The following is an 11,591-nucleotide window of genomic DNA, read 5'->3' as shown; positions in this document are numbered from 1 at the left end:
GAGCCCGGGGATGGAATACAAGGGAGCATACTGCGTGGCCAGCCAGCATCACAAAAGCCGCACGTCTTCTGATCAAAAGAAGGGGGAGGGCATCTCGCTACGGCATGAGCAAACAAAAACAGAAACACAGTCACACACACACACACACATGTGTACAGGCATCTTTTTCGTGTATTATTATGACCCGTCGTGGATCTCTCTTGTTAGTTAGCAGTTCAAAATCACCGCTGCCGACCGAGTTGAGCTGGGGTCCGAAAATTGAAAATAAAACGAAGTAGAACAAGAAGAAGCGATGGAACAAAAATTAAAGACGTACCCCTATAGAAACCCGAAAGACCCGTGTGGAATGAAAGGGCACTTTAGGGAGTAGGTATATTGTAAAACGAGAGCGGGAGATCACGCAGAAATTAAGCCCGGGACTTTATGAATATGAACAGGATGGAAACGGAATAAATCTCGATAATTTAAAAAGAAAACATCACAAACGAGCGACGCGACGCGTTATGATCATCATGGTGGAGTTTCGTGGGGGTTATGGTCAGCTGGAACGGGTCGTATCGCCGTCGCCGTGCCACTGCATAGTGGCAAACAAACAGAAGAGCTCCGAAACGCCGAGTATAATTTACGACCTGCGACGAGTTCTCATATATGCGCTACAACCAACCCGCCGAACGCCCTGCCGACAGTGATTTTTGTTTGATGAAGAGTTGAGGTAGAAGGCAGAAGGAGACAGGAGGAGTGGAAGTAGATTCAACCTGATTCCGTCGCGCACGTCGTTTGATGGCAGAGGGCGGACACACCAGCGAAAGAGGTATCTATTTTTAACAAAAGGTGGAATTGAAGTCACGATCGACCGGCCGGCCGAGGAATTCTTTTCTTGTTGGAGGGACTATGTGAGTGTATGAAGAAATGGAGCAAACGATCGGCGTGAGTTTGTTTTCATCAATTGAGAGTTGTATTTCGTTCTTTTTCTTCCGTTCGAAATAAATTATTATCCTATAATCAAATATACAATTTTTTGTTTGGAGCTCTTTAGGGCTTGCAGTGTGTAGTTTGTTGTTGCCTTCTCAATATACATCTAATGGCGGTAACTAATAACTTCTTTCGTGTTCCTCTTTTATAGTAACGTGTATGATGGAGACTCTGGTTCATACGCCGAAATTATTATCAAGAAATAGCCCCAACTATCTATGGCGGTCAGTTTGATTTAAATATACGACATTTTCTTCAGTAGTTTTGTTATTCTGGCTTCGAATACACTTAAGATTAATAGTCAATTTATTTCGTTCAGTTAATAATAGTAATTTATAAAAACTAGTATCACGTTTATTAAGTCATAATTGTTCTCATCTTGGGTTTTCTCTCCGCTCGTTCCGAAAGTGGGGGGGGGGGTAAAATAAGTTCTAGCATGTGACATTTTCCGTTTTCGTTATCGATCCTAGATATATAGTATCTTTTCTTTGAGCGAATCATAATACACAGTTAATAATATTTGGCAAATAAGAAGTTTCCTAGCAAGCGTAAAAATCCTTGCCGTATGTGTGTGTAATTAGTGTAACGTTTCTATAACATTCTATGAAAACGAACTGAATTGACTCGATCCATAACATGACTATGAGATTGGTTGGTTTGTTCACTGTACAAATATACACATTCCACACAGGTTAACCGAGAGTTAAGCTAACGTAATTGTATACAACTAAGAAACAAAGAAGCAGTTTAGTCTAATGGTTCACAGGCATATCTTACACGAAATAAGCTCTTCCGTTGCGTCCCATCTGGGGCGTCTCCGGTATCGTGGAGTACACGTGACCAAGCGAGGCACTGGACCGGCTCATGTTGTAGTGGGACTGGGGAGCCTCGTAATGCTGCGATGAAGCCGAAGAGGACTCATCCTCCGTGTTGCAGGTACTCTGAGACGGTGTGCTCTGAGGTACGGCCACTGGCATGGCCACTCCCGGGTGACTTATCTTACACCACTGATCCATGGCAGTTGGAGCCGGTGTATACCGGAGATTGGGACTCCGCGTGATATCACCGAGTTTCTTCAACGTTCGGTCCTTGTTGACATCCGGTAGAGCGTACCGGAGTTTGTCCCAGAACTTCCGTTCTCCCCAGCAGGCTACAGTGCAGGTTCGTATCAGTAGATTCATGATAGGATCCATCGCTACCAGTTCCACCGGTGCGGTCAAGACAACCACGATCTTGTGCCTCCGGTAAGCGGGTCGGATGTTTTCAATGACTGACTGAACGGCTACCCGGAATTGTGGCTGCGACCACTCATTCTGCAGAAAATTCATCGATACTACCAGGATGACCTTCTTCGAAGCATCAGCTGCAGTCTGCAGCGAATCCGAGAGGAACGTATTGGAGTGAACATCACGATGATGAAGGCAAATTGAGTAACCGTAGTGCTGGAGTTCAGCCCCCAGAAGCCTTCCGACAAACTCGTTATCGTGAATACTGTACACTACATAGCTGTCATAGAGCTTATCATTGTCCTGCTCCTTACTCGCCATTATGATCGGATCCTTTACCAATCGGACACCATACTTGGCATGTGCCCACAGTCGCACATCTTGCCTGAAGACGCAAGCAAGTGCCACTATCAGTGCGGTTCCGATGATTGCTACAACTATTGCCGCCAGAAGCGGTACGTAGCCCCCTCCGATCAATCCGTGCCCCATCAACACCGTCCGATGCACTGCCGGAGGAGCTACCTCGTTATCAAACTCCAGCTGACTTTCACAGGAACTTATCACTTCTCCAACCACTCTATTGTCCGCACAGATCATTCGATTAATGTCAAAGTCACCACTCACGTCTCTAACCCACCTCTGCATTTTGTGTAATGATTCACAGTCACACTTCCATCGGTTCCCTTCGAGCGAAACCTTGCTCAGCGATCCCGTTTCCGAAGCCGCCGCCAACGCTTGCCACGGCGAGAATCCGCTTATCTTATTGTCACTCAGGTTAATCACTTCCAAAAATTTCAGATTTTCAAACGTCTTCTCACCCACGTAACCGATCGTGTTATGGTCCAAATATAGTTCGTTCAAATTGGTCAACTGGTCAAACTCAAACCCACGCAGTTCTTCAATGTAATTGTTCTCCAAATGTAGCACTCGCAAACTCGGAATTCCATTAAATGTCCTATTGTGCACATTTGCAATGTTACTATTGTTCAGATAAAGCACTTCCAATTTCTTCTTCCCGATAAACTGGTGACTTCCCAGCTGTTTCAGATCATTCCCGTCCAAGTAGATCGTAGTCGCGTCCATCGGAATGTGCTCCGGCACTTCCGTATAGTCTGCATTTCCACAGTCGACAATGTTCGTCTTCCACGTGTGATCGTGATAGCAACTACACCGATCCGGACAGGTCATTTTACAATCACAAGCATCAAAGTCACAACAATGGCACGTAGCAAAGCAATGCGTTTCATACTGGCACAGGAAATCATGGGTGTTCAAATCCATCAGCGGCCGAATCGAAGCCCCCCGTTCATGTTCCATCGTACACATTACCGTGTCCAGATCCATCACTCTTGGGTGCTGCTTCAGATGCGATAGTTTATTGATCCCCTGCAGCCACTCCATCGTACAGTCGCAATGGATCGGATTGTCGCCGATGTAGAACTGAGGCATATCCCTATCGTCCCCAACTCGAGTCAACGCCAACGCTCCAATCTCCAACTTCTTTATGTAATTTCCATACAGCACCACCTTCTCCAGACTTTTCTTGTTCAGGAACGTCCCTGCGGCCACCTCCTCCAAGATGTTATTATTCAAAAACAGCGTCTCAATACTGTCTGGAATATTCTTGTTGTCCACCGTAACCAGTCGATTGAACGACACATCCAACATCTTGATCTGCAGATTGTTCAGATCGTAATAATTGCCCAATTCCGTTATGTTATTCTGATGCATATCCAACCACTCCAGCGAAGGTGGCAGATGACTGTAATCGAAATTTCTAATCTGATTATCCGACACATTCAGAAACACCAGTGCCGGCAGCGACGTAAACACCCCGCTGATGTCCTCTAGCTCGTTGTTATCCAACCGAATCGCTCTAATCGTGGGATTCGAACTGAATGCCGATTGATCGATGTGACGAATCTGATTCGAAGCCAAATTGAGCACGTGCAGCGATGACAGGGTTACGAAAGCATCCCGAGAGATGTTGGTAATCCGGTTTTCCACCAGCCGAAGGCCGAGCAATTGTTCCAGACCCTCGAACGAGGCATTATAGACGGTTACGATTCGATTTTTGCCCAAATCCAGTGATTTGAGGAAGCGCAGCTTGCCGAGCCCCTCTGGAATTTCCGTCAAATGGTTGTCATTCAGATTGAGATCGTTTAGGTTGGTCAGATTCTCGAGGGCGCGAGGATGCATAGAGTCGATGACGTTCGATTCGATGTACAGCTGGTTCAGGACATACAGTTCGCTGAAATGGTGCTGATCGATTCGTTTCAGCTTGTTATGGGAGAGTGTAAGGGCGACGAGGTTTTTCAGATCACTAAATGCGTTATCAGCGATGGTTTCGATAAGGTTGGACTCTAGGTTCAGCACTTGGAGGCTGTAGAGTTCACGGAATACGTGCCGGTCGATTTTTGTTAAGCTGTTGAAGCTGATGTCAAGCACCACGAGACGCTTCAGGCCGGCGAAAGTATCTCGGTTGATCCATTCGGAGGTTAGTTCGTTGTGTGAAAGATCCAATATTTCAAGTCGATCAAGACCTTCAAGCAAACCAGGGGCGAGCACCGACAAGGAATTATTTTGTAGATAGATCTGGCGAAGTTCACGTGGAGATTGGAAGAGCTCCGGTGGGAGAGCGACAAGTTTGTTGCTGGACATGTTCAGGACTTTGAGTGATCCAAGACCAACGAAAGAGCGGTCAGCCAGTGAACTCAGAAGATTATCTTCAATGAGCAGAATATTGAGCGATCTCAACGACGAAAGGCCATTATCGGGAAGCGAAAGTATGTCGTTGTATGAGAGATCTAGAACTTCCAAGCCGGTATTGCAAGCTTTACCGGGTGCGGTGGGACCGTTGCCCCAGTCGGAAAATCCGAGCTGGGAGATGTCAGTTAGCCGGTTCTTGGTCAAATTGAGCTGCCGCAGTGAAAACAATGGACAGAACACATCAGTCGGCAAGCTCCAGATGTTGTTGTCGGCGAGATCTAACCGCTTGAGCTCAGTCAGCCCACGGAAACTTTCCGGATGGAACTCCAGATTCATTGCGGACCAATCGGTGTTGTGAGTTCGCAGCGATAGCGAGCGGAGATCCCTCAGCGTCGAGAGGACCATCGAAGGCACGTACTTTATTTTACAGTATTCGATCTTGAGATCGCGTAGGCGTTTCAGGGAACCTAGGAATGCTCCCGAATGTTGATTGGCTTCTAGGGAGCTCTCAAAGAACAGAATGTCGCTGCACTCCAATTTCAGCGAATTGATGCGTTCAATCTGGTAGGAGCTCAAATTACGCATCAGCGTATCGGTGCCGCCGATTGTTTTCAGCTTGCATGAAAGAACGGTTGTCACGGTGTTCTCATCCTCAGCATTCTCATCGAGAACTCGCTGCCATTTGCATCCCTTCGGTGCGATGTCCATTCGGCTCATCAGGGTAGACCGGGCGGCGATAGATACCACCAAAGTGAGGAAAAGTAAACTTTTTGGAAAATCCATCGTTGAGCAGTTTTTGTTTTTGTAGATAATTAGGAACTTAGGCGATAGGGGTAGTGGGAAGATTCACACGCCACAGAAACTCATAGAGATAATAATTTTGGCCGTTCAGGAGCACACACGATCAAATTCTCTTCCGCAAAGCACTTCAATTTTCGTTTCTAACAATCACTTCTCATCGTCGTTTTAAGATTCATCTTTTTCATCAAAATATTTGCCTTCTTCTTGGAAATTTCCAACATAAACTGGATCATTTCATATCACACATTTCCCATCTGCTGGGATGGTTACTTCCCACACTCAATTTTGCTCTCTTCTGTACCAGATAACTTTAAAGTCACACGTTTTTCACTTCATCTTCTCAGCTCTTCTTGGCAGACAGCAACTCTTCTTATCGCTTGCGTAACACACAGAGAAACCTATCACACTCACTCACTTAAGATTGCGTTGGGAAGTCGTTGTAGCAATTTTCCGAAACATAACAATGCTCTATCGAGATGAACCGTTTTCCGTCGCAACCGCTTCCATACAGAACATTTGTGTTAGAATATTTTGGAAACAGTGTCTCTCTTACAGAGAAGATGGGGGTTCCACTTTTATGTCATTCAAGTTGTACAAGTCCCGGACGATTGCGTTTTTGCGTCCTATCCCGAGGAGGGTCGAAGTTGTAACTAAAGTTTGATTCTCAGATTTTGGCAGCAAGATAGAAAAATTTGGATAAACACAGCTCAATGCTATGACTCAAAATGAACCTCACTAGTGGGGGAAAGCCGAGAGAACACGAGTGCAGCCGAAGAGCGCAAAACTGATGAATTTCTCTTGAATTTCCTTCATTATCCCGTTCGTCGAGAGGGGAAGTCGGATGAACACTCTCATTCTTACTCTCCCTCTCCCTCGATTCCGATTCACTCTTTCGCTCTCGACTTGCAACTCTTGTTGGGATAAATTCACCCGCAGGGCCAAGTGCATTCGGTTGATTGCATGGTAAACCCTCATAATTTTCCATCTTTTGCTTCATTATCTTCTGCGTCCCACCCGTACAGCTTCCCCCTCTTTTACTCGCTCTCGCTGCGCTGTGTATTCCCATGGTTTTCTGTGGTCATGCAGTTTGTTTCGGTTTTCGGCCCCTTGTCTAGCCTACTTTCTGCGACAACGACGACGAGGGTCCTCTCTCGTCAAGTCCTCTTCACACAATCCTTCGCCCGTCCATCGTTGATCCTTCGTCCTCTCCTTTTCCTCCTTTTCGCTTCACTGGCATTGCTAACAGATGCACTACTTTCAAACAGAATAGACGGAACGCTTCAGGTACTGGGGAACAACGAACAGAAAAGAGAAACTATTTCAGTTTTCAAACTCTCCGAGGATACCTTAGAGCATACTCTTTTCTTTTTTGCTTTCAGCGCAAGGAATCTGTTTTGGAAGCCAAGAAGGCAGAAATGTTTACTTTCTTAAGAACTATTCGGTTGCAGTCTGCCGGAAAGGCAGAAGAAGAAACAGCTTTTGTGTTTTGTGTTTTCATTTCATTTAGACCGGGAGAAAAAGGCTAATTTGGGATCATAAAAACGGAGAAATTTAATTAGGAATGAAGCTCTGCGCTCTGCTTAGAGTGTGATTTAGATACAGGGCGAATCAATGCACAAGAAAACAGGGCCAAGGTCCTTTCCAGTGTATCTACATACCTCTATATCTTACGAAAGGTGCATTTGAATATTTTATCGATTTATGATGAATGTGCCAGAGCGAAATACCCACACCCAATCGGAGTGATGGTGATTTTTAACGGTAATGAAGATGATAATGAGCCTTATACGACTTGATTGGAAGTGAGATTTTGTTTATTGAATGATCATTTTCGGCCCCAGCCGCACTGCTCTGCAGCCAGCGGCCCCGACGTCGAATCGTTGGCTGGGCAGTGCAATTTGCATTCTGTTGATTAGGGGCTGTCCATAAACTACGTAGACGGTTGGGGGGGAGGGAGGGGTTCCAAAAATGTCTACGTTTGTCTACGGGGGGGGGGAGGGGTGAAGGTCCTGTCTACGTGGTTTTATTAGAATAATTTTTTATGTATTTAGCCGCTTACTATTGTGATGCTTCCATCTACAAATTTATTCCGAATAGAACATTTTCATTGAGAGATCAAGAACAAAACCACAAAATATCCCAATCATTGAACATTTTGAGGAAACATTACCACAGGAATAAACAGTTGAATTGCATAAAATTTGGTGTGCCTCAATCCATTTTTTTATAAATCAGGATGCGACGCTGACCGAATTATTGGCCTTTTTGGATTATTGATTAGTTGTTAAGTCTATGAAATTCAAATGACCACTATCTGGAGTATTATGCAGTTAGAATAAAATATAAGGTCAGCAGCGAAATGCTGTTCCAATTCATCTAAAAGGATTCCATTTCGCTTAGTGCAAACGGTTGAAGGCCGGCGCACAATGCATAAAGTGTCACGCACATTTGATCCGGTTGTAATACGTTCCTGCAAAATAAAAGCTCAATCTATTGTCTAACTATCAAATTTGCATCAACGCTTCGCAAACGAAACAAATGTGTGTGAGCCTTAAGTAAGATTTGACAAATTAGCTGGATATTCAAATTATTTTGCAGTATCATTTAAGGAGAGACCCAGGAAGAGTTGGAGATAAGTGGAAATAGGTTGTGGATACCAACGCTATTCGCATAACAGTTCCATGTATATAGGAAATCCTTAGGACATAGTAATACGAATAGATATTCTCTCTTTTTTACACAAAATTTAAAAAAATCAGCGATGTTATCAGTTATCAAGTTTTGTGTTTTTACTCAATACTCCTTAGCGACTAGACTACCATACGTCTCCATTGATACATAGCTAACATAAATCAAAAAAGACAAGTAGAGTATTATCAACATATTTCTCCTAAGAAGCATTTTTAATTACCTTTCATTTTATATTTTGATCTTTGGAATCGGCCGTGCGGTTCAAAAATTGACTTAAAAAAAATCGTTTTTGAAAAAAAAAATCCATTGGTAATCTTGGTCAGGATTACTAGTTTATGCTAAGTGCTCATAATTATTACACAAATAATGCTTATGCTCATAGATTCTCATACAAGTGTATCCGTGGCATTAGTAAATCATCTCAGCCAGGGTGCCTTCCATTCATTTTGACTCATAAAATGTTTTAAGAAGTTATGGAATAATAAGATATTATGAAAATATTTTGATTGTGTAAACAACAAGAAAAGATTGTAAAGTTTGTATTTGACACATAATATCTGCCAATTTTGCTACATGAGAGTCGCGATAAGCGATTTTGTAATTTATCTCACCCACTCTTCGCTCTTCACTCTTCGCGAAGAGGCGATCAGAAAAACGCTCATTGTGACTCTTTCAAAGCTAAATTTGCAGGTTTGATGTGTCAAACACAAACTTAACAATCTTTTCTTATTACTTACACATACAACATATCATCATATTATCTTATTATTCCATAATTTGATAAAACATTTTTTTAGTCAAAATGAATGGAAGGCACCCTGATCTCAGCAATCCACGAAAAACCCGCATGGAAAATCCGGAAAACCATTGCCAGGGTGAAACATTTTTTCTTATAATTTTTTATGCTTGAATAAGGTACACCGGGGTAAGTTGAAAATAAAGGCGTAACTATTAGCAGAAGTGTGATATCACTGTGATTGAACAGAGTAGTTCCAGGCCAAATAGCAAAAAAAAAATGATTTTCAGACTCGACCTTCTCCGATTTGCATAAAACTTTATATAAATAGTTGCCTTGTATGGTAAATCATTCACATTTCAGCTAAAATTAAGCCATTTTGAATCATGCAAAAAGTTTCAAAATGGCGTATTTAAAATATTTCAATAAATCCACGAAAACGCCACAACAAATCGAAATGACATCTGAGACAATGTTGTAGGAAGAAATCAATGCTTTTCAGAAAAAATATAAATGGTACAAAAATTTACGAAATTTTTGGTAAAAATCTAAAAAGTGTTTAAAACATTAATAACAGAAATGACCCTCTTTAATATTTTCGAACCATTTTTATTAAAAAGCATACTCAAAGTTCTATTTTTTGTGAAATTTTCAAGTTGGACACTTAAAAATTGACAATAATCATGGAAAAACTTTAAAACTTTTTGTTTATACAACTTTTTGCAAGTTTTTCCACAGAAAACAATTTATTAGGTCCAAAGAATTAAATTGTGTTCAACTATATACCAAAAAATCGTCTAAACAAAAAGTTAAAATATTTGATTAACAGTTGTTGTTTTATGATTTTTATCAATTTTTAAGTGTCCAACATGAAAATTTCACAAAAAATAGAATTTTTCATAATGGACACTTAAAAATTGATAAATATCATAGAACAAGAACTTCTAGTCAAATGTTTTAACTTTTTGTTAAAACGATTTGTTGGTATGTTGTTGCACACAATTTGATTGCTTAGACCTAATAAATTGTTTTCTGTAAAAAAAACTTACAAAAACTAGTACATATAAACAACAAGTCTTAGATTTATGCCATGATTTTTGTCAATTTTTAAGTGTTCAACTTGAAAATTTCACAATACAATAGAACTTTGAGTATGCTTTTTAATAAAAATGGTTCAAAAATATTGAAGAGGGTCATTTTCTGTTTTTAAAGTTTTTAACACTTTTATGGATTTGTACCAAAAGTTACATTAATTTGGTGAATCTTTTATATTTTTTCTGAAAAGCATTTTTTTCCTACAATTTTGTCTCCGACGTCATTTTGATCGTCTGATCGATTCGTCATTTGGCGTGGAACAACGCAGTGCAATAAGCACCTATATGCATTTTTTTTTACTGTTAAAACAAGTAGTTGGAAGTAGTTATCTTCCCCAAAAAGATGAATTTTGTATAATTTAATCCAGTGATGTACATATGAAGGCCAGTTAGAGTGATTGTACACAAAATTTCGGTCACACTAATTTTCCGAAATATTTAAAGCATTTCAACTTGCCCCATATTTTTGCACCCCATAGGATAAAATGAAATGAGTACAGGAGCAAGTTAAAATGGATGATGATTGTCACAATCTCATTACAAAAAAACAGTGCAGTTGGTTGGAGGACAAACCGGAAATAGTAGTGATTGATGACGAGTAATTGATTGTTGCTCTATCCGATCATTTAAAATGTTTTTCATTGTTACAAATTATTATAACGCATAAATGTATTATGCATTTACAGACAGACTGGGGTCAACTTATTGTAGTAACACTAAATATGTTCATATTGCTAATAAATTACATTTATATTGCGAGTAGTTGTCAACAATTGAAAGTATTTTGTTAAATGTTTATTTCATTGTACTACACTACCAACCGTACACTACAGTACAGAAACTTCGTAAAAAAGCCCGGAAGCTTTTCAATAGGGCTAAACGAACACAACAGTGGGAACAATATAAGAAATCCCTCACCACTTATAATAAGGAAATACGGAGATCAAAGAGGATACACTGGAGGCATACATGTGAGAACATTGAAAATACTCCAGTAACTGCTAGGTTGCAGAAAATACTCGCTAAAGATCATTCCAATGGTCTGAGCACTTTGAAAAAAGAGGATGGCTCTTTTACTACTTTTACAAATGAAACGTTAGAGTTGATGATGAGAACGCATTTTCTATGTTCTATTATTAATTCAAACGAAGACCAAAACGTAACGACAACAGCAATTGGTATCGATGAAAACAGGACGGATATTCATGAAATATTGAATAAAACGACTGAGTTAGACAGAACAAGAGCTGATGCTTGCACTTTGGCCAACAAAATCCATACTGAAAGAAAAGTTGAATGGGCGATTGACTCCTTTGAATCTTTCAAGTCACCAGGTAGGGATGGATTTTTTTCCTGTACTAC

The 11,591-nt window shown here is 41.1% G+C and overlaps 1 protein-coding gene across 1 annotated transcript; it reads right to left on the bottom strand.

The window, feature by feature from the left end:
• Positions 1–1,636: 1,636 nt before the first annotated feature.
• Positions 1,637–6,346, bottom strand: LOC135708019 (toll-like receptor Tollo). The gene has a single exon (XM_065229958.1). The coding sequence runs from the start codon at positions 5,688–5,690 to the stop codon at positions 1,746–1,748; it is 3,945 nt and encodes a 1,314-aa protein (XP_065086030.1). The 5' UTR covers positions 5,691–6,346; the 3' UTR covers positions 1,637–1,745.
• Positions 6,347–11,591: the final 5,245 nt, after the last annotated feature.

Source organism: Ochlerotatus camptorhynchus, unplaced genomic scaffold (assembly GCF_037179485.1).
Source record: "Ochlerotatus camptorhynchus isolate MF236.1 unplaced genomic scaffold, CSIRO-AGI_Acam_v1.1 ptg000324l, whole genome shotgun sequence".
Classification (NCBI taxonomy): domain Eukaryota; kingdom Metazoa; phylum Arthropoda; class Insecta; order Diptera; family Culicidae; genus Ochlerotatus; species Ochlerotatus camptorhynchus.
The sequence above is the reverse complement of the archived record's forward strand: the minus strand, read 5'-3'. Positions and strand labels throughout refer to the sequence as shown.

Excerpts from the sequence above, each read along its gene's own strand:
- LOC135708019 (XM_065229958.1), bottom strand. The coding sequence starts at position 5,690 with ATGGATTTTCCAAAAAGTTTACTTTTCCTCACTTTGGTGGTATCTATC.